The sequence below is a fragment of the Heliangelus exortis genome, chromosome 1, assembly GCF_036169615.1.
Source record: "Heliangelus exortis chromosome 1, bHelExo1.hap1, whole genome shotgun sequence".
Taxonomy (NCBI): Eukaryota; Metazoa; Chordata; class Aves; order Apodiformes; family Trochilidae; genus Heliangelus; species Heliangelus exortis.
The window spans coordinates 193833304-193856807 of NC_092422.1; the positions used below are offsets into that span (position 1 = coordinate 193833304).

A 23504-nucleotide genomic window follows, 5' to 3' on the forward strand; every position below is an offset into this window, starting at 1 on the left:
TCAAGCCCTTCCTGAAATAAGCAGAGAGGAGTGGGCTTTTTAGGTTCATCCCTGCTTTTTCAGCATAGAAATTGTTGTGGTTGGAAAAGACCTTTGAAATCACCAAGTCCAACCATTAACCTAGAGCACTGCCAAGCCCACCACTAAATCATGTCCCTAAGCACCACATCTAAAATGTCTTTGGAATATTTCCAGGGATGACAGGATGAGGAGTGGGCTCTGCAGGGAACTGATGGGGACTTGGGGGGACACTGCAGGCAGCTGCATCCAGACAGAAAAACCCTCTCCCAAAGTAACTGGTATGAACTTAGTCCCCATCACACCCATCTATCATATCTTAAAGTAAAGAAGTCCCCCACCACAAAATGGCCCATTCAGACTTCTCCTTGACTTCCCCAAGAAATTCTGAGTTATGCACAGACACTTTGATCTGCTGGACAAGTGTTGTGCTTCAGGCCTTCATAAAAGGACAGAGACAAAATGGGAAGAAGAAGGGTTGCAGGAATCAGGTCACAGTTGGCTTTCTCGTGGCTGAAAGTAGGAACTGAATTTCTGAACTTAACTGCTACATTGCAGCCTTCTGGAAAAGCAGGAAGCAAATAGCTTGTCACAAACAAATGAGAAAGCTCAAGAAAGCAGCAATGTTTGCTGACACCAAAATGAGCTTATTTAAATGGCTGTCATGTAGTGGGAACATTGGAATAAATGCTGAAAGAGAAAGGCTTGTTTGTAACCCACTCTCCAATTAAAATGCAAGCTTTGATTCATATCAGCTCTCCTGATTATTCATTATTAGTGCTCATATGGGAGCCATTTATGGTCTTTATTGACCATTGATGGTTATTGCATAAACACAAGATCAATCTCAATGGCATTAAGTTGAGTTCTGAGCTCTCAGCAGGTTTCAGGCTCTAATTATTGTTCTGGATGACTAAAGGGAAATGTTTTCTGAAGTGCCCAGATCCCTGTCATTTTCACTTAGACTTCCCAGAAAAGTTGATTAAAAATACCTGCAGGGCAGGGTGAGTTTGTGACCACACTGTTAATGCTGGCACTCAGATTTTAATTCCCATTTTTTATATGGAATTGCTACACCAGTGGTGTGTCAGGTTTGGGAACCTTTTCTTCATGAGGAGAGAGAGATGTTCAGAGCCTGGAGCCTTGGGAAAGGTGGGAAAATTGGGGTAGCTGGACACGGTGATAGGAAGAAAATACTCATTCCCAGGAGTTTGTGTGGCATTGCTTTGGATATCAAGTTTTGTGAGCAGAGATATAATCAGTCCTACTCCTTTTTTGCTTCGTTTTTCTCAAAGACAAGGAAAATGAGGGCAGTTGAGAGCACGGAGCCATCAGCATCTCAGTCAGAGCTAAGTAAGCACTTAGGAAAGTGAATAGAAATAATTTTTGAAACTACATCACTTGTGATGTAGTAAGAAGAATGAATCCAGCTGTTCTGTCACAGGCAACGTTTGGAAGTGTTGGCTTAAATTTGAATGAATGAGCTGGGGCTTTTTTGGCAGGAGCTCCAGTCCCTGGAGCCAATGAATCTGAGACTCATCAAAATAATGAAAGCAAACTGAAGGTGATGGGTTTTTTGTTTTGCTTCGATCTACCAGATGAATAAAAGCAGCACTGGCAGCCAGAGATTGATCTCAATGGTGTAACTAAAATAAGTCATTCCAGCTGGAAATTGTGACAACATGAGTGTCTGCCACTTGGAAGACAAATGTCTCAGTTGTCTCTCTATTTCTTTTTGATTGATGACTCCCACTTTTTTTTTCTTGGGCCATATTCTAGCAGCAATGAACAATTGCCTCATGACAAGAATTTAGTGGGTAGACATTGTCTGGGGCCTGGGCAAAGCAAGATGAGGAGCTTTGCACAGGGGGAGGCTGAACAGCTATTTTTCCTGCAATTGTAGGCAATCCTCTCATGCATCAGAAATTACCTTCTTTGAGGGAGTCAAAGCCATTTTTGAAAAAAAAAAAATACATTGTAAAGCAGTTGTCACTAGGATAGAAGTTATTATACAGCAGCCTTGCACTTAGGACTCTTGCCTGAGATGTGGAAAATGTGTGCAGGCTGTGAATCAGAAGAGGTTAGAAAAGAGTAATTGTTTGCTTGGCTGTGGGCACAAGCAAACTGGGTCTGGGTGCTTTCAGAGCCCTGGGAAGGAGAAGGGAGTGATAGCACAGGATGGGCAGTGCAGGAACATGGGTGCTCTGAGCCCCAAATTCTGCATGCATCCCCAGTGAAGTGCAGCATCTCTGGTCCAAACATATCCCTGAGCCATTATTTCAATGAGAAGTAAAGCTTTTAGGTAAGATATAAAAAACATAGAAGCCATGGCAAGCTTCCTTTCTTTCTGCCTTTTTCCTTGGTTTGTTCCATGATTTTCTCTCCTTTCAGAGGTTGTTCCCACCTTTGTTCTCTGCCAATGGCCAGGATTCATCAACTCAATTCCTTCTGCTTCCTTCTCTGAGAATTTTCTTCTCTTGCTGGGTTCTTTGCTTCCCACAGTAGCTCAGAGCCTGAAGCCTCTGAGAGCAGCCTGGCAGCTGGGTGTGAAGGGATTTGTGAATTCCTGGGGCTCAGGTAGTGCATCTCAGCAGTGAGAAGTTGGTGGGTGTTCTGCTGATGTCTGGGATTACTCTGACCTTCTGCAAGCCTTGCAGGGCTCGTGGGTCCTTATCTCTTCCAACATCTGTAGGGCCTGCCCTGGGAGGGAGAGCTGGCAGGAGATTTGGGAAGAGTCCTGAGACTCTTTCTCCTCCCAGGGAAGGAGAAAGTGAGCATCAGTCCTTTTTAGCTTCAATGTTCTGCATCCATGAAGGAGTCAGCTTTTAGAGAATGTCTTGGGTGATGTCTTCTCCATCAGATGAAGCAATGCTGGCACAAGAGGAATAAGTAAAAGGGATGCTGAAGTCCCAGAGAGCAGCTCCTCCTTCAACCCTTCTTGGTTCTTAAAACCTGAGACACTACAAAGAGGCAGTGAAGTGTAAACTGCTGGGATAACTTGTGGGGTTCTGTAACATTTTAAGGGAGGGATTTCCTTCTCTTCCTCCACAGAGACTTGAAGCTTGACAACGTCCTCTTGGACCATGAGGGGCACATCAAAATTGCTGACTTTGGGATGTGCAAGGAGAACATATTTGGAGATGCAAAGACAAGCACTTTCTGTGGGACTCCTGACTATATTGCTCCTGAGGTAGGTGTGGGGTTCAGGGTGGTGAAAAAACTGCTGGGGGACAGAGAATGTGTCTGAAGACATGACTGGTGGGGGTGGTGAGCACAAAGAGAAATAAAGAGCAGTTCCAGGCTGAAAACTGGATTTGAGTTTGACTCAGGGTCTGTGCAGTTGCCTGGCATTGTGTATTTTTGTGGCTAATCATTTTTGTCTGTATGTGCAAATGAGCCTTGGAAGCAAGTGATGCTTGGCTTAACCAAGAAACAGAATGCTTAATGAAAATCCAGTTTGGGCTGTGGGAGAAGGAGCTCCAAGAGATGAGATTTTGCAGTTCAGGGACAGAAACAGCCCAAGGAATGGGAAGCATGTTGCCTGGTTAGGCTCCCATGGCTGGACAGGCTCCTTGAGAGCTCCCTGGTGGGGAGCTGTGGGCACTTCTAAGAGAAAATAAAGGTGTGACAAAATGCCCTCCTGGAGCTGATTCTCCCTCCTTGTTGGTTAACCAACTTTTAGGTAGAAAAGAGAGGCTGGGACCATGGTGTAACAGAGATTGGGGTTCACCTTCCCCCTTAAATATAGATGGCACCCACAAGCTTGGGCACCTCTCTTATTCAGACAGGTTTAGGTGGCTGCAAACTTTTCAACTGAGCACAGGCCTGAAGGTCTGTCTAAATAAAAAGATTTCTTTGTAAAAGGATGAAGATGCTTGGAAACATAAACACAAGGGTGGTCATACCCCCTGGTTTCTCCCCTTGAAACACCAGCAGGCAGTGGTATTCAGGAAATCCCACTGACATACCAGTGTTGCTGGTTATCCCTGGGCTCTGGACTGCCTGCTTCCATACTTCCATACTTTGGCTGGGGATGGTGCCAGAGCTCCTCATTTCCCTGCAGGAACTCATTCCTGGAGCTCATGGCTCCACCAGTTGCCTTCTGGTGAAGGAGGCTCTAAAACTGGAGATGGATGGGGTCAGAATCAGGGTCAGACTGGGCTTGAGCTGGCACTGGGAAGGCAGAGCTTCCAGTGGTAAGAATCATAGAATCAGCTGGGTTGGAAGGGACCTCAGAGATCATCAAGTCCAACCCTTGATCCACTCCCACTGCAGTTCCCAGCCCATGGCACTGAGTGCCACATCCAGGCTCTTTTGAAATATCTCCAGGGATGGAGAATCCACTACTTCCCTGGGCAACCCATTCCAATGTCTGATCACCCTCTCCATAAAGAAATTCTTTCTAATGTTCAACCTAAACCTCCCCTGGCACAACTTGAGACCTCTTGTGCCCTCTTGTCTTGCTGAGAGTTGCCTGGGAAAAGAGCCCAACCCCCCCCTGGCTCCAACCTCCTTTCAGGGAGTTGGAGAGAGTGATGAGGTCTCCCCTGAGCCTCCTCTTCTCCAGCCTCAACACCCCCAGCTCCCTCAGCCTCTCCTCAGAGGATCTGTGCTGGATCCCTTCCCCAGCCCAGTTGCCTCCTTTGGACCTGCTCCAGCACCTCAATCTCCTTCCTGAGCTGAGGGGCCCAGAACTGGACACAGGACTCAAGGTCCTCACCAGGGCTGAGCACAGGGGAAGAATCCTTTCCCTGGACCTGCTGGCCACGCTGTTCCTGATACAGGCCAGGATGCAGTGCTGAACGGTGCTGCATCCAGTTGGCAACCAGTCAGTAATGGTGTCCCCCAGGGATCAGTGTCGGGTCCAGTTCTGTTTAATATCTTTAATGATCATTTAGGTGAGGGGATTGAGTCCGTCATCAGCAGATTTGCAGATGACACCAAGCTGGGGGGAAGTGTCCATCAGCTGGAAGGCAGGAGGGCTCTGCAGAGGGACCTGGACAGACTGGAGAGTTGGGCTGATTCCAACGGGATGAGGTTCAACAAGGCCAAGTGCCAGGTCCTGCATGTTCTGCTCTGTCCTCTTAACTCCAGAAGGTTGGGGTTTGCATGCTTCATGCTAAGCCATACCAACAGTTCCTTCTGCAGCTGATATTTGGTGGAGAAAAGCTGACCCTGGCTTCTATGTGCCCATCCAATAAAACTGAGGGACCACAAAAGGTGTTTCTCTTCTTGCCCAGAGCCAGATCCTTTGCCCTTCCCCTTCTTTTTTTATTTTTTTCTCCGAAAGGAACTTGTTCTTTTTTTTTTTTTTCCCTAGTAAATTTAGATATTTTGGATTAGATCCCTGCAGAAAAGAGAAAGATCCCATAACCTGGTGACTTCACTCAATTATAGATCTTCCCGTGGAGAGGCTTTGAGTAATTAGGTAGCAAATTGGAGCCAAAGAAAACATTTTTCAGCGCAGGGAAGAACCCACAAGGTCATCCATGCATCATGTCCAACATCACCCTGAAATCCATTTATCTGCCTTTCAAGATCCCATTTCCTGATTTTTGTGGTTTCATGATGGATATTGGGACTTTCCAAATAGCTTTGAAAGCTTATGGTTTGTTCTTTTTTTTTTTCCCTCCACTGTAATTCATTGATCTTTTCCTGTGCACCAGTGCTGAGTCCTGACCTGGGTTACAGCAGAGCTGCCACAAGGGTTGGGCTCTTCAAATCAAGTGGATTTGTGTTGCTTAAGAGCAGGTGTAAGTGTGCTCTGCAATCAATCCGCAATTGTCTTTTATTCCACTTCAATATGTTTTATTTAAAAAAAAAAAAAAAAAAAAGCTATTTTCTGATCCTTAAAAAAGAGAGCCAAGTGATAATCCATTATCTGTGAGAACAGAGAGGAGAAAGACTGAAATAGCTCAGAATTTTATTTCTGCACCATCATTTATTTTAGAGATTCAATGAGTGCATATAAAACATTTTACCTCTGAACTGAAAGCACTGCTGAAGTTTATGGATCATCTCTCCTGCCAGAGGCAGGAGCACTGAACTTTCTGTCAGTATTTCAGCTCCTAGCACTGTAATTTGTTACAGCCCCAGCACCTTGGTTACAAGTGTGGAAATAAGGGGGCTTTGGGTCAGCAGACAAGTGATTTTTTTATTACAAAAATATTTGCCCCCCCCTGCCAAAAAAAAAGTCTTACCCTGAAATGAAATTGCTGAGTTTTCTTATGTCCAGAGAGTTGTGAAGCTAATAAACCTTTTCTTTTACTGCCATAGGATGTTTAATTTTGATTTCCAGACATTTTATACTTGAAAAGATAAAGCCTTATAGAAATAATGTGTCTTTTCAGAAGGAAAAGTTGGGATGATGTTAATTATAAGTGAACCAGAAAAAATATATCAGGGAGTCTTGCCAATTCTCTTTATTCTTTTGGCTCTGAGTGGAACCCAATGTACATATTGTGCCTTGTATTCAAATTGCTTTTTTGTCCTTTTTGCATCTCCTCTTTGGGTGGTTTTGGAGCCAGATGTGTTAGCCCTGAGCACTCTGCATCACCATGAGTTTGGACTTCTGATATTAAGATGTCTCAGGAACACCAGAGAGGGATAGTTCTCACCTAATGAGAGAAAATGTGTCTAAAAAATGAAGCATTACTTTATAGTGTTGTAGAAGAACAAGCATCCCAGAAGACAAGTCATCCATCCCTATCCTAGGTGTGTAAGTCAGCTAAATCACTGTTTTCCCTCCACTGACTATAAAGAGACTCTGGATAACTTAATGATTAAGTCATGGAACTTTTAGGCAGTAAAATTAATCTGGACCCAAGTGGCAATTTACAAGCAATGAAGACAAGGTATGAAAAACGTCAAGAAATTCCTCCCCCAGTTCCACTGGACCTCAGAGTACATCAGTGAAGATCCCCTAAATCACTCTAAACTGATTTTTCAACTGTCAGCAGTTTTGTATGTGCTGATTTGGATATTAAGTGGTATTAAGCCACCTTCAGGACTTGTCATTGATCCCTACAGCATGGGGGATCACATTGCCACCAAGCTGTGGGCTCAAAGAGTAATGTAATAGAACACCTGAACTCTTAAAGCCATTTCAGTTATGGGGTTTATTTGGTTTAGTTTGCATTTTTTTGTACTCTGATGAACTATGGTTGAACAAATATCCTTTAGGGGACACAGAATCATTGGGCATTTTTCTGAGCAGACTTGGTATGGTTGTCAGGAGTATTCTGTGCTCCTGCCAATCCTTAACTAACATGAATATATGGTTCCTCACCTAAGTCTGCTTGGTCCTGTAGGGTACATAGGTCTATGGCAAGATGTCTTATGTTTTCCTCCCCATAGTTTGTACTGTTCATAGTGATGAGAAAATGTGCCATAAAATGAAGTATTCTCCTCTACAGGACTAAAAACCTGGTAAGGATCCTACACATCCCAGTCATCACACGTGGCTTTAGACATCTGTGGTGTAACTATCTGTATTTCAGCAAGTTGCCTGGGCTCCTTGATAACAAAAGGAAACAAACAGGGGGTTGTATATTACATCTGGTTGATACTTGGCTGGATGTCTAAAATTGGACTAATTATACTGATAATTATAATGATACCTGGTTCAGCTGTTGGTATCTCCAACCCAATCTTTAGGTATCAGATACCTGAAGGCAGGGGAGATTAATTTTGCTCCCCCAGAGGGGAAGTTTGAGGACTTGGTGGTGTCTGGCCAAGTGTGTAGGGGAGGAAGGTGCCACTTCCTTTCTTAGGGGAGGTTGTGACTCCCTCTGACCCTGCCTGGCCCCCATCCACTCGATGAAACCTTCACAAAGCTGACCCAGAAAGTCACAAACCAATGGACTGGCTGAGGACAAACTCCCATTCCTCTACCTATAACTCAGTTGGTCTCAAGAGGACAGAGCAGCAGCTGCTCCATCATGCTTCTCCTGGGGCAGATTTTGCTGGGCTCAATTCAAACCATTTCCACTGACTGATAGTCCTGAAGTGCCCTCACCCTGTCTGATCTGTAAGTTAAAATACATTTTACATGAGTTAAATCAGTCCCTAAATGCTAATGCCAAGCCATTTGTCTTCTTGGAGTTCATAACCCTAGTTTGAACCCTTGGGTTAATTTGGAGGAAAGACAAAAAGTGACTTGCCACACTTTTTATGCTATTAGATCTTCCAAAGATTTGCTCAAGTAACTTAAAGAAGAACTAAACAAACATGCAAGCAGCTATGTGTAGTGCAAAGGACTCTTTTGACACCCGGGTGTGGCCATGATTTGGAGCATCCTCAACTGCAGCCTCTGCACCCCTGGCAGATGCTCTGGCTCATGGTGCAGGGAGGAGAAGGCACCTCCTGGTGAAAGGTCAGGGTCTGGCCACTCTTCTGAAGTTGAAATGCTGAGATCAGACGTTTTCCCTCTGTCTTTTGTCACTCCTTAATTTGAGCAGATATTGCTGGGGCAGAAGTACAACACCTCTGTTGACTGGTGGTCCTTCGGTGTCCTCTTGTATGAGATGCTTATTGGGCAATCTCCTTTCCATGGCCAAGATGAAGAAGAGCTTTTCCAGTCTATCCGTATGGATAACCCCTTCTACCCTCGCTGGCTTGACAAGGATGCAAAGGACATTTTGGTGAAGGTAAGAATTACCACCCATTGAATGAAAGTCTTTTTTTACCAGACCTGTCCTCTTTTGTGTGTGCACCTCCAGCTCTCATTTACAGAAACAAATGTAGTGTGCTTGGACCTGAAAAAGGCACTTTCTTGGAACTCAAAGCACACCTGACCTAAATCACAAGGTCATCTTTGTGTCTTCTTTTTCCTGAGCTATCCAGGAAGTAGGATTGCAGGGTATAAGATACCAGCAGAGATCAGGAATTTATTTGCAGAGCAGTCCTTTAGGTACAAAGCGTGTTAATTCCTGGGAAATTTATTCTGCATATTTCAAACTAAGGCTTACAGTGACTTGCCTGGAATTTATGGGTCTGAAGCAGTTCTTGTTCCTCAAAGATGTAAGGGGTAGATTGCTTTGATGTTCAGCTTGATTTTCATGAGACAATATTTCCCAAGGATGTTCCAAGCTCAGACATCCTACCTTGCAACAGAGGATGATGAGAGAGCAGTCCAAACCCCCTGCCAGGGCAGGTTCACCTACAGCAGGTTGCACAGGATGTCATCCAGGTAGGTTTTGAATGTCTCCAGAGATGGAAACTCCACCACATCTCTGAGCAGCCTGGTCCAGTGCTCTGCTACCTTCAGAGTAAGTTCTTCCTTAGGTTTAGATGGAATTTCCTATGTTCTGTCACTGGGCACCACAGAAAAAACACTACCCCCTTCCTTCTGACACCATCCTTTATGAATTCATAGGTATTGATAAGATCCCTCCAAGTTCACTTCTCCAAACAAAAAAGACCCAAGTCCCTCAGCCTTACATTATAAGATGGATGTCCCAGTCCCTTAACCATCTTTTTAGCCTTTTGCCTCTAGCAGTTCCCTGTCCTTGGGAACCAGGGAGCCCAGAACTGGACAGAATACTTCAGATGGGGCCTCCCTAGAGCAAAGTAGAGGGGGAGCAGAATCTCCCTCACCCTTCTTGCCACATTCTTCTTCATACACCCCAGGATGTCATTGTCCTTCTTGGCCACCAGGCTGCATTGCTGGCTCGTGGCCATCTTGTTGTCCACCAGGACTTCCAGGTCTTTTTCCACAGAGATGCTTCCCAGCAGCTCAGCCCCTAACCCATGTGGGTTTTCCTAACTAGGTGCAGGACCCTACACTTGCCCTTGTTTCATTTTTCTCTTGCCCAGTTTTCCAGCCTGCCCAGGTCATACTGGTGTGTCAGCCACCCCTCCCAGTTTTGTGACACGAGCAAAGTTGCTGAGGCCACACTCCATCCATTCATCCAGGTCATTGGTGAATATATTCAACAGGGCTGGACCCAGTACTGACCCCTGGGGAACCCCACTTGTTACTGAGCTCCAACTAGACTCTGCATCACTAATCACAACCCTCTGAGTTCTATCTTTGAGCCAGTTTTCAATCCACCCCCCTCTCCACTCGTCTAACCCCCACTTGCCTGTGAGGAAGATGTGGGAGATGATGTCAAAAGCTTTGTCTGGAGTCAAGGTAGAAAACATCCACTGCCCTCCCCTCATCTCTCCATTCAGTTGTACCATTGCAGAAGGCTGTCATATTAGTCAGACTTCTTGTTACATCTAAGTTGACTACTTCTAATAAACTTCTTTTCCTCCACGTGCTTTGAGATGATGCCCAGAATGAGCTTTTCCATCATCTCTCCAGGGATGGAGGTGAGGCTGACTGGTCTGTAGTTTTTTCCTGGGTTTTCCTTCTTGTCCTTTTTGAAGACTGGAATAACACTGATTTGCCTCCAGTCCTCAGGCACCTCCTGTGTTCTCCAGGACCTTTCAAAGATGATGAAGAGTGGCCCAGCAATGACTTCTGCCAGCTCTTCCAGCATTTGTGAGTTTATCCCATCAGGATCTATGGATTTGTGGATATCCAGTTTACTTAACTAATCTCTAAGTTGATCCTCAGCCAAGGGAAGATCTTCCTTCATCCAGACTTTGTCACCTCCAAAGTCTGGGACTCCTGGAGGCCTGAGCAGTAAAGACTGAAGTGAAGAAAACATTCACATTCTCTGCATCCTGTTACCATAGCACCTGCCCACATTTTCTCTAATTTTCCTTTTCCCTCCAATCTATGTGAAGAAACCCTTCCTGTTGACCTTGACATCCCTTGCCAGGTTCAGTTCCAGGGAGGCCTTGGCTTTTCTCCTTTTCTCCCTGCATTCTCTGGCAGAATTCTTGAAATCTTCCCAAGTGGTCCATGTCCTTCCATATACTGTAAATTTCCTTCTTCTACTTGAGCTGTTTCAGAAGCTCTTTACTCAACCATGCAGGTCTCCTGTTTCCTTTCCCTGATTTCTTGCTCTGAGGGATACACCAGTCCTGAGCTTGAAGAAAGTGGCACTTGAATATCAACCAGTTCTCTTGGACCCCTCTACCTTCCAGAGCCCCAACTCCTGGTGTTTGTCCAAGAAATTTCATGAAGAGGTCAAAGTTAGGCCTCCAAAATTAGGTCTCCAAATGTATAGGAAGTGAATGCAAGGCCAGACTGGTGTTTTCACACATTATGTTTATATTTAAACTCTAAAAAATTTCCTGATAACAAAGAAATTGTCCAGAAAACAACTTGCAAGTGTGATCCAGATATTTCACCCCTGCAGCTGCATATTTGCTGCCACTGCAGCACATTTGTCCTCTCTCTCATGCAAAGGAAACAGATGGCCAAGATCTCTCAGCCTCTCAGGTTTGATATATTAGGCTAAGAATCTGAACTGGTTCCCCAGTCAGAAATTTAATAAGAAGAATCTTCACACTTTAAGCAACAATGCTTGAGTTTGAAGGCTGAGACCTCAGCTGGTAGGACCCTCCTAACGAATGTACTGTTATTGATAAAAGTGATATTTATTTTTCTTCAATATTGTAGCTTTTTGTGAGAGAACCTGAGAGGAGACTGGGAGTAAGAGGCAACATCCGCCAGCACGCTTTTTTCCGAGAAATAAACTGGGAAGCTTTAGAAGAAAGAAAGATGGAGCCTCCTTTCAAACCACGAGTGGTAAGAATGCATCTGCTTTATTTTCCACCCATCTTACGTCTCTCTTTCCTGAATCATTTGTTCCTCAAATATTCAAATACTCTACCATAATCTAGCAATAGACCAAAGCCAGGACCCACAGTAATTTTATAAGCCTATTTATTTAGGGGCAGTGTCCAAATTGTTCAGACAAGGGTCTTTAAAATCAGAGACCTCAAAATCTGTTTAGATTCAGTCAGCATTCTAAAGGTGAATAAATGTGTGTTTCCCACTGGAACTAATGGCTTCAGGCACCAAATTAAGGCTTTCAAAATGCCCTTCATATTTCAGGAGTATCTTCTGGAGTTGTCCTGCACGTGCAACCTCTGTGTCTACCCCACCTGTAGATGGAATACCTTGATCTTGGGCAGTCAGAATGAAAAGTGTTGACTCCTACTTAAATATTCAAATGCAGATTAAACTGTTCCCATGCCATCTGGTATGTTGTGTACATCAGATACAAGGAGCTGAAGCCATCTATAGTTTGGGTGTCCAGTCACTGCAAGGATGCTTGTGAACTGTGCACCTCTGCTGGCTGGGCTGCCTGGCTTGATCATCATCAGGACTATTCCTTTCTGGTGGCTATAAGCCCAGGTCTGGCCTGCCCAGACCTGAGAACCCATAAATTACTCATCAGTTTCTCAGTTACCATAGCAGAGGGCTGGATTCCACTTCAAACTCCTTCCCTTAACCACCCAAGTACAGCCCATTCTGCAGGGATTCTCCTTCATTGCACTGCAGGAGGTAAAGAAGGAAAAGCAGTTCAGGTAGCCAGGTGGTCATCTAAGTCAGGATGGTCCCAACTATCAAGAACAGTCCTATTAAGCTATTAAAATTTTATTATTGATAATAATTCAATTTGACACTGCATGATACTTCCATTTTACAGTCCTTCCCAAATCTTCTTTCATTGATGGGTCCAATCTGCCACGTTGCACATCTGTAACATCCCTGCCTGGCAGAATTCATGGATGACAAGCTCAGTGCTTCCTGGATGTTTATTCCCATTGCTGTTTCAATAGGGTAGTCATAAGGAAGTTTTTAGCACTGGCTGCTGGATATTAAGAGCCCTGACAAGTTCCCTGCAGTTTGCTGTGTTGTTGTGCATCATTTGGGATGCAGTAACCAATTGCTGTGTAAAAACCCAAGATTATTATGGGCTCCCTGGCTGAGCTGAGCTTGATCCCATCTTGCTGAGCTAAGTACAGAAGAAGCAGCCTGATATAATTTTAATCAAGGTCTGAATATTCATGGTCTGACATCAGTTTTTGTTGTTTTGTGGTTGTTTTTTTGTTGTTTTTTCTCCTTTTCTCCAAGAAATCTCCGAGTGACTGTAGCAACTTCGACAAGGAATTTCTAAATGAAAAACCCAGACTCTCCTGTGCTGACAAAGCACTGATTAACAGCATGGACCAAAATATGTTCAGCAACTTTTCTTTTGTGAACCCTAAAATGGAGAAAATGTTTTCCTGAGATCTGCCACGCTGGAGGAATTCTCTGTGCTGGTTTGAGTAGCACTTTTGTCAACTGAAGACTGTACACCCTCATTTTTTATCAAGAACCCACTGGGAAATCACCTAAATGACAGTTTTTTACCTCACCTGGAGGCTTCCAGCTTATTCCAGTCTGTAGCAGATGCAGCCACTCTTCAGTAATGAGGAAGTTTCTTCATGTTATCTTTTTGGTCTCTCTACTTTCTTTTCCCAACGTTCTTGAACTTGAGAGCATCTGAACCTGTGGAGGTGCCAAAACCTGTGCCACCATTCTTGTGCACACAGCCAATGGGTTTCTCTGGAAGAAAAGGCAAGGAAATTGGAGCTTCTGGTGATGCAAGTGCCCATTTCTGCAATTCTTACCTAGGTCCACCTCCTTCTGAAGGACAAGTGGTTTACTCAAGGACTGAGAGCATCCAGGAAGACTTCAGTCTGGGTGCTTTGGTATCACACATTAAAAATAATATTTGCAGGAATAATATTATTATGTTAAAGATTTTTCTCCACTGGAACAAAGAGGCTTTGCAGGTGGCTATTGCAGCATTCATCCATCTCACTCAGAGGCCCTGGAGCTAAGGACTCAACCTCAAAGGAGCATCATTGCCATGGAAAGTGTCCAGAAAAACACTGGTTTACACTTACTCCTTGAGCAGGAAGGATGGGAAGCTGCAGTCCTGCAAAAAGCCTCAGGAACTCCTCTTCTAAAGCTTTAATTGTTCACTCAGAGAAAGATCTGGACTGGGCTTTCTGGGGTTTTATCCTAAAACTGCATGAGAAAAGTGGAAGAGGTTTCCTCAAACTATTTTTTAAGCCACATAAAACTGTCCTTCCAGTCACAGCATTGGCAGATTTTATTTGACAGGCAGTAACCAGTCCTTGCAAAGCCAGAGGCTCGAGGTGATGTCCTCACTCTTTGGCAGACATGGGTCAAAAATAGGGGCACAGGGCAGGACATATTGGGTAACATTTTGCTGTGTGTTTTATCCCCTTAGGTCTGTGGAAATGTAGATGGGTTATTAAAAAAAAAATTTTTTTTTTTTACCCTTTCATCATAGGATCTTTTTAATCATCCAGGGAAGGGGATGCCTGCTCTCTGGAATTGTTTAAGTTGCTTGGAGCAACCTGGTCTAGTGAAAGGTGTCCCTGCCCATGGCAGAGGGGTTGGAACCAGATGATCTTTAAGGTGCCTCCTAACCCAAACCATTGTATGATTCTAAAAAATTATTTCTTGTCGTTGGGACACCAGTTAAATACCCTGTCAAAATTGCTTGTGCTGAGAAAGGCTGGACCAGATGATTCTTGAGGTTCCTTCCAGTATAGTATTCTATAATTCTATGATAGAAAATTAAGTCAAAGCCCAAACAGAGGGTGCTGTGACTTAAGCAGTCACCTAAGTTGGTGTTAGGCTTTGATTTAATAGAATACATTTGGAGCTTCATTGCATCAACCTCTCCAGTTCATGGAGAAGAGAAGCCCCAGCAGGTGGATTATCCCAAAATTAGATTCCCTTCAGAGGTGCCTTTGTGGTTCTGATGGTCCAGGCTGTCAACTTGGACCTCCAAATAGGATGAAGGAAACCTTGCAGGCAGTGCTGGGATATTGCTGGCAGCAAGTGCCAACACTGAATCCTGCAGGACCAAGATGAGGACATCAACAAGAAAAGCAGAAGGCCCTGAAAAAAAAGCTTTCTGTCCTATGACTCTCTTGAAATCCTTGTTTGTGCTGTATGAAAGGGCATCTGTGCTCACAGTTTGTGCAGCTGGTCATCATGTTTAATTGGAAGGGTTAACATGGATTTTTTTAATGCCAGTGCTGTTTGTACAGTTTAATAAAATATTGTGTACAATTGGGAAAAGTGGACATTGAAATGTTTAAAAAGGAGATAAAAAAAAGGAGGCACTTAGAAAAGCCATTAAAATGTTTCTGAGATTTTTGTGGGGATGTTCACCAGGGGAATTTCAACCCTTAAATAAACAGCAAGCATTTGAACAACTGTAAGTACTCCAAGGACTAGCACCTAAAACAAGGATCCAAGAAAAGAGGAAAATCTTCCTTTTCACTGCCAGTGGTGACACAGCTGGAAATGGGATCTGGTATCTCAAAGGGGTCCCCACCACCCAACTGCTCCTTCCCCATTCTTGCATCTTTGCTGGATACATCCACAAATTCCTGCTTGTTGGCATTCCCCAAACCTCAGGAGCAGGTTAGGGAATCAGCACTGAGTGGTTGTCCTGATTTCAGCTTTCCTGCAAAGACTTCCAAGATTCTTCCAGAGGAGCTTGGTTGGTCTCACAGCCCCTCAGCATGCAGCCCACTGGTATGGTTGCTTAGATGATCTCTTTAAGTCCCTATAATTAATATATCCCTTAATAATTAATATGCTCAGTTCAGACAATCCTACAGGAATGCTTAAGGGCACAGACCCTTTCTCATTCTGTATTTTCATCTGTTAAATTAAAAAAAAAATCTCTTCCAGCTGTATTCTCTCTGTGTGGGACTCAGCTATCCCTCAACCCATGCTGCTCCACTGCCTGAACAAAAACCTGCCAGCAGCTGGAGTGGAATCATTATTTTAATAATCACCTAAAGGAAAGCATGCTGTTTGAATGCAGAGAAAATAAAAATTAAGCATCACCCTTAATTTATGATGTGGACCTTTATTTTAAAGGAACATAAACAGAAAATACTCAGCCATCAAACGACGAATCTCAGCTTTCACTTCTAAATTCTTTTTTATGATTGTTGTTAGTCTCCTCATAGCAAAGGAAATGAGTTCTCTGGTAATCATTTCCATTTAATTTGCAGCTCTTGTCTGTTGATAGCATAGTGTATAACCTTTTATCTAACAGTTATTTCCAGTTCTCTACTTTGATATTCCATTCAGCTGGTGGGGAAAGAAGCATCAGTTCTAAAAAAGCCATTTTATCTCTGTTGTGCATGAGCTCAGCAGGGTAATGTGATATCTCAGTGAGTATATTTATTTTAAAACATTGGTATTTTCCACCAGGGTAAAATTCCTCAAGATATAACCTCTCACTGCCTCCCTGCTTCCTCCCCAGAATGTCATGGGGCTGAAGTAAGTGGAGAAAAAGGGACAAAATAGCAAACCTCATTCAAAAGAAACAATAATCCACAAATCAACTCAGTTCTGGTCATACAAGGTATAACAAAAAGAGTGAAAAAAAATGACAAAACGGGAAAAATTGAGGTATCATAAGGATAACAAATCCCAGACCACAGCAGCATTTTTGAGAGAGTGAGGCAGGAGTCAGCAGTGACATAAAGTGACCTTTCCTAAAAAAGTTGATGGTAAAACTTAAGAATGTATTTTAGTTCTGCAGGAGCTGTGGTGACACTGGAATCCAGCTGGGAAGAGGAGCATCAGGTGTTCTTTGGGCTGGGCTCTCTCCACACAGTTCCTTCTCCTTTTTTTTTTTGGGTGGACTGGAAAGAAAGTAGTAAAAAAAAAATCTCCACAAAAGCCTACAGCAGATTTTAGCTGAAAAACATCCATTTTTGGGCCAAAAGCAGGGCTTGAACTTGCTAATATGAGCCATTGCCTTAAGATTGCAATTAATTCCTTGACTGAAAAGCAGCAGCACTTTCAGACACTCAGTGTGGACTCATCCCTGAAGGGTGACCCCCTGGGCTGTATCAGCTCAAATCACTACTTTCAGCAACAGCAGCCACATATTCCATACTCCAAATGGGTCCTTAGTGAACATCTTGGTAACTTGGGGTTCTTTATCACCCCAGGAGCTTACAGGAAAATCAGATCAGTCTCTCTTGGGTTCTTTTTCTTTCATTCACTCATTGTGTTTAAATTATTCCTTCCTTTTTACTCAGTCATCAGAGAACTGAGATTTGCTGATGTCAGGATCTCTGAACAGATGGGAGAGCAGTATTGATCATGCAGTTGAGAGTAGGACGTAAATAGCTTGTTAAAAGTAAATAACAATGGTTTAAATGCTGTGTACAAACCTTTATAAAACCTAGTGAAGCAAATCAAATAATCATTCCAGAAATCTATCCCAGTTTCTAACAAGGTGATGAAATTCAATAGAGTTTTTAACTTATTCATGTCAGTGCTGATGGAAGAACTGATTGAATTAACAGGCTGGAACTGTAAGAGATGAGCCTGCCTTCAACATCCCAGCCAAATGAGATGTTTGCAGCTGATGTGTGAAAAGGAAAAGAGAATTGATGAGGGAAAGGGAGCAGGAGGACAGGAGTGCAAACCAGTTTTATTCACAGGAGAGAGGGAAATTTATTTTTCATCATAAATTCAGTCTGGACCCAAACTCGCTCTGTTGGGTGTGACATTCAGATTGGGGTCTCAGGCTGACCATGGTATAAAGCCATGGATAAAATGTACCCTTATTGATTTTTACTCTGTCTTTATATGTATAAAGTCCTTCTGAACTGAGAAGGACTCAAAATCCATCAGTCCCTCCATCCACCAACCACACACACACTGTCCAGCTCCTCCAAACAGTCATAACTGTGAATGGTTGTGTTAGGCATAAAGATAGATTAAAATTTCAAATTGGGCAACAAAAGAGGAGATCTGAAAAAAGAAAAAAAAATTTAAGCTTGGGCTGCTTTTGCCAGTGGTGTAAATGCAATGTTTTCCTGATTTATGCCTATGCCCATCAGTCAGATTCAGGATGAAGTCTACAGCAGAGACAGAATCAATCCACGGGGAGTGTTCCAAATTATAGAGGTAGCTCAACCTGGGGATCAGGGTATTTTTATTAAAAAGGGATATTGTAAATTATTTGCTTGGGAGAAGACACACTTTTCCTGGAGGCCAATCCCCTCTTGTTTTTACCTTGATGTATTTTAGCTCCATCTCAACCAAAAACCAAGAGACATTTCAGCAGCTCAGCCACATTCGTAGTCCTCCAGTCTGGTGCAGGAGGATGCTCACCCATGCACCCACCCTGATGGCAGGGATAGTCCTTTCCCCTGAAATGCTGGAGATTTCCTCCTCCAGAAGGACATTGCTTCCCTCAGATCTTCCTCACTGCTGCTGCAGAAGGCAATGGGCTGGGATCATACAGGCTTCACCTCCCCTGAGACACCCAACAGAGCAGGGATTTGATGGGCTGTGAAAAAGTTCCCTATTTCTTCCACCTCTGATGCAATGAACTAGGAGGGAACGCTGTTTTGCTGCTGTGATGTCTTGAAAGCTTTCAGCCACTGGTTTTAGAGAAGCTGAAATACTGGAAACAGCTTCTATTAGATGTTTGCAGATGGGATTTCTTATAGATTCAAGGTGCTTTGGAAAAAGATCCTCATTTAAAGAATCAGAGAATCATTCAGGTTGGAAAAGGCCTCTAAGATCATCAAGTCCAATCCAACCTAAACTATGTCCTTAAGTGCCACATCCACACATCTTTTAAACACCTCCAGGGACAGTGACTGTGGGCAGCCTCTTCCAATGCCTGACCACTCTTTCAATAAAGAATTTTTTCCTCATATCCAATCTGAACCTCCCCAAATGCAACTTGAAGCCATTTCCTCTTATCCCATCACTTGTTGCCTGGAAGAAGAGATTGATCCCCCCCTCACTCCAACCTCCTCCCAGGTACTTTTAGAGAGCCATAAGGTCTCCCCTCAGCCTCCTCTTCTTCAGACTAAATAATCCCTTCACTGCCCTTCTCTAGACACCCTCCAGGACCTCAATTTCCTTTTTGTTCTGAGGGGTCCAACACTCTTCTAAAGATCCCAGTGACTCTTTTCAAGAAGATTGACCCTTCCAATGCAGAGGTAAATATTTAGCCCCAAGGATTTCCAGCAGAAGCCACAACCCTGGGCTCTGAGACATGGAAAATCTGGACTGCAGAGCAGTGCAGTAGAGCAAAAATTCCTTCACCCTCTCATAGGCAGGAAAATGAAATTGATTAAAAAAATGAATTCAGTTCACATGAAACAAAAAAATAACTTGTGAAACTTGATCCTGAAGAAGAAGGAATTTACCAGGAGACCAAATGTTTGAATCGTTTTTAGTGAAATTCTTGTGGGGTGTGAAAAAAAATTGTGAGCAAACTGATAGCTGGGTCAGATCCTTGTGATGCACAAACATCTCTCCAGCCATGGTGAGAAAGTATCTGTGCAGGAGAAAAGTCTAAGGACAGAATGATCCTCTCCATATTTCCTCCCTTTAAGCTCCAAAGCATAAATTAAAGAAGGAGTCGGGCAAGCAACAGGAAAAAAAAGTTTTTGTGACAATAGCAACACAGGAGGGACTTGGATAAAATTTCAATTCCCAAATTTGTCAGAGATTTCCAGGGTGATCTTAGCAAGGGGCAAAAATTTATAAGAAATATTCCTTTCTTATAAAAAAAGATGACAAATCTTTTAGAAGGAGATGTGGTAAGTAGAGAGCCATAGCACTTTGGAGATGCTGTGCTAATAGGGTGATGAAAAATACAAACATTAGATGAAAAGACCAATAAAGGAAATGTTGTTTAATTCATGGTACTCCTGGTTCACATCAAAATAAGAAGGAAATTGCCACAAGGAGGAATTTTGAGCAGAAGGCTGCTGTGTAACCACACTAAGGCATCACACCAACATTAAAGGGAATAGCTGCTATAAACAAGTTATTTGATAAACTGAGAATTTTTTGTTTGTTTGCCTTAATTATTCACAAACAGGTGGTAATTTTGCTAATTTGTTCTTTATTCAAAAGAGTTGGTGTAAACATATTTTTGGTCTCTCTTGATAGCAGGGCAGTAGCATTCTCATTAGTCCTTCCTTGCTATTTGTACTACATCTTGGATATAAAACCACACACCAGTGATGATGACTTTGCCACTACAGCATCAGCTGTCTCTTAAAAAAAAAAAAAAAAAAAAAAAAAGAGAGAGAGAGAAAAAAAAAGGCTTTTCTTTTTTTTTCTTTTTTTTTGGGGGGTTGGCAAACTATCTTCAAAAAAGCTCAGCATTGAATAATAAAAAAGCTTTTACAGATGGCCACAAAAGCATTTGCAGTGTGAGTATTCTCATGAATATTTATTCTCACCAATTCTCCTGACAACTTAACTTTCCACAGACATTTATACAAGTAAACACTCAAACAGTCTCAAAAAAAAAAAAAAAGCAAATAAAAAGCTTTTGCACATAAACACAAGAACTCTCAAGGATTACTTATTTTGCAGCACTATCTAGAAATCTCACAAGAAGAAAAGCCCTCTTGTGTTCAGCTTTTTAGATGCACAGATGAAAATTTGCCTCCTTCCTGAGCCTGATCTAAGTGCACACAAAAATGAGATGATTCTGCCCTCGTTTTACAGACAAGAAACCTGTGTTGCCTGCAGTGGAGAGGCTTGCCCTAAATTACATAGCAAATGGCAGAATCACAGAATTGACCTTAGCTCTCCCTGAATTCCCATCCTTGTATGATGTTAAGGGATCAGTGCTGGGCCCAGTTCTGTTCCATATCTTTATTGATGATTTAGATGAGGGGATTGAGTCCATCATCAGCAAATTTGCAGATGACACTAAGCTGGGGGGAAATGTGGATCAGCTGGAAGGCAGGAGGGCTCTGCAGAGGGACCTGGACAGACTGGAGAGATGGGCTGACTCCAATGGGATGAGGTTCAACATTCCAAGTGCTGGGTCCTGCACTTTGGCCACAACAACCCCATGGGGAGCTCCAGGCTGGGCACAGAGTGGCAGAAAGGGAGCTGGGAGTCTGGATTGCCAGGAAGCTGAAGAGGAGCCAGCAGTGTGCCCAGGTGGCCAAGAAGGCCAATGGCATCCTGGGCTGGCTCAGGAACAGCGTGGCCAGCAGGTCCAGGGAAGGGATTCTTCCCCTGTGCTCAGCCCTGGGGAGGCCACAGCTTGAGTCCTGGGTCCAGTTCTGGGCCCCTCAGCTCAGGAAGGAGATTGAGGTGCTGGGGCAGGTCCAAAGGAGGCAACTGGGCTGGTGAAGGGATCCAGCACAGATCCTATGAGGAGAGGCTGAGGGAGCTGGGGGTGTTGAGGCTGGAGAAGAGGAGGCTCAGGGGAGACCTCATCACTCTCTCCAACTCCCTGAAAGGAGGTTGGAGCCAGGGGGGGGTTGGGCTCTTTTCCCAGGCAACCCTCAGCAAGACAAGAGGGCACAAGAGGTCTCAAGTTGTGCCAGGGGAGGTTTAGGTTGGACATTAGAAAGAATTTCTTTACTGAGAGGGTGATCAGCCATTGGAATGGGCTGCCCAGGGAAGGGGTGGATTCTCCATCCCTGGAGATATTTCCAAAGAGCCTGGATGTGGCACTCAGTGCCATGGGCTGGGAACTGCAGTGGGAGTGGATCAAGGGTTGGACTTGATGATCTCTGAGGTCCCTTCCAACCCAGCCAATTCTATGATTCTGTGTTCAGGTCTAGACACTTTTAACCAGGCACTGATTTAGGAACAAAAAGTTCAACAAGACTCAGTGCTGGGTCCTGCCCTTAGATTACAACAACCCCATGCAAGTCTACGGGCTTGGAGAAGAACGGTTGGAAAGCTGCCTGGAGGGAAAACACCTGGGGATGCTGGTTGAGAGTGGCTGAATATGAGCCAGCACGTGCCCAAGTGGCCAAGAAACCAGCAGCATCCTGGCTTCTGTCAGCAACAGCATGGCCAGCAGGACCACGACAGGGATCATCCCCTGTACTCAGCTCTGGTGAGGCTGCATCTCAAATCCTGTGCTCAGTTCTGGGTCCCTCACTACAAAAAGGACATTGAGGGGCTGGAGCAGGTCCAGAGAAGGGTCTGGAGCACAAGTCTTCTGAGAAACAGGTGAGGGAACTGGGGTTGTTTGGTCTGGACAAATGGAAGCTGAGGGGAGACCTTCTCACTTTCCCTGGAAGGTGGGGGTTGGTCTCTTCTCCCAAGGAAAAAATGATAGAATGGGAGGAAATGGTCTCAGGATGCAGCAGAGGAGGTTTAGATTGGATATGAGAAGAAACTTCTTCACTGAAAGGGTTATTAAACACTGGCACAGGCTGCCCAAGGACGTGGTTGAATCACCACCCCTGGAGGTGTTTCAAAGCTGTTTCAAAGATGTGGTGCTGAGGGATATGGTTTAGTGATGGACTTGGTTTAGTTTGGACTTGATGATCTTGATTTTTTCTGACCAAAAGGCTTCTATGATTCTGTGACTTTTTGGTGTATGGGTTTTGGGTCTTATGCTCTTTTATAACTCCAAGCAATGTGTCCCCCTGTGTAGCTACTTCATAGTTAGTGTCAGTGAGCTTCATAGCCTAGTTGGGGGGCAAGAATTGGAATTCTTCACTTTAATGAGCATGGACTCTTCTTGCCTCAGCCACATTCCATGCTCATGACATGATTTTGAAACCAAGGCAAAGTCTTTTTGTGGGCAGCCATAGTAAATATCATTTGAATGGCAGAGCCCATCAGGTGCAAGGCACGGAGGCTGACGTGTTCAGCTGGGATACTTCAGCCCCCATGGCTCTTTTGAGTGCACTGAATCAGTGTGGATTCTGTCCAGTTGATAGGAAACAGTATATTCTGTGGTGTTTAAAGATGCCACACTCATTGCAGAGCTTTTGGAAAGCAGTGAGTCAGCAGGAAGAACACAATGCTGGTTCCAGCTATTAGGCAGTTATTTAAAACAAAATAAACAGAAACAACAACAACAACAACAACAAAAAAAAAAAAAAAAAAAGCCACTTGTGAATTCAACAGATGCAGTGAATTCCCTGCTTTGCAAAGGCTAAAGTGTTTGCACAGAGGGAAGAGGCACTTTTATTAACATAAAGGTCACTGCAGTTCAATGATTCGTTCAAATGAATTATTCAGTATCCTCTTTTAATCTCATTAAATGTGGATGCCCGTGAACAAATTCTGAAGATGCAGAGAAACTCGAAGACTAAGCAAAAATTCATGTGCAGTGATGGCAAAGCAACGAGACAGACCCCTAATGGATGCACAAAAGAGCACAGCCAGATTTTAACCCAACCAAGGAAATTTACATCAGGGCTCAAAATGCCATCTGACTTCTTGGGAACTTCTTGGCCTGTCTTACGTGTCTCTTGCCCTCCCCATGCATGGCTGGCTTGTTGCAGTTGTGTTTCCAGCAGTCAATGGAAGGACCTGCAACCCCCCCAAAAAAACAAAACAAAACAAAAAATCAGTCACTGAATCCTCTAGATACTCCCCAGGTAAAAAGAAGATTGAAATCATTCAAGCCAGAATTAGCTTAGAGTCCTCCTCAGCCCATGTGCCCAGTGTTTCCCAGTGGTGTTTCAAAGCCTTCAGACGTGTGACCTGGTCATAAAAACTACATTAGTGAAATTATGTAGAATTTAGGTATCAGCTTGTAACTCATTGC

General features: G+C 43.8%; 1 protein-coding gene across 3 annotated transcripts in view; it reads left to right on the forward strand.

Annotated features, from left to right (window-relative positions):
* PRKCQ (protein kinase C theta) overlaps positions 1–15031 on the forward strand; it is a 71434-nt gene extending 56403 nt beyond the window's left edge. For all 3 annotated transcript variants that reach the window (XM_071734196.1, XM_071734197.1, XM_071734198.1), the window contains 4 exons: positions 3070–3208; positions 8478–8666; positions 11537–11665; positions 13001–15031. In XM_071734196.1, the coding sequence (XP_071590297.1) occupies positions 3070–3208; positions 8478–8666; positions 11537–11665; positions 13001–13156 (613 nt within the window). In that variant the 3' untranslated portion in view covers positions 13157–15031. The remainder of the gene's footprint in view (positions 1–3069; positions 3209–8477; positions 8667–11536; positions 11666–13000) is intronic.
* The last annotated feature ends 8473 nt before the right edge of the window (positions 15032–23504 follow it).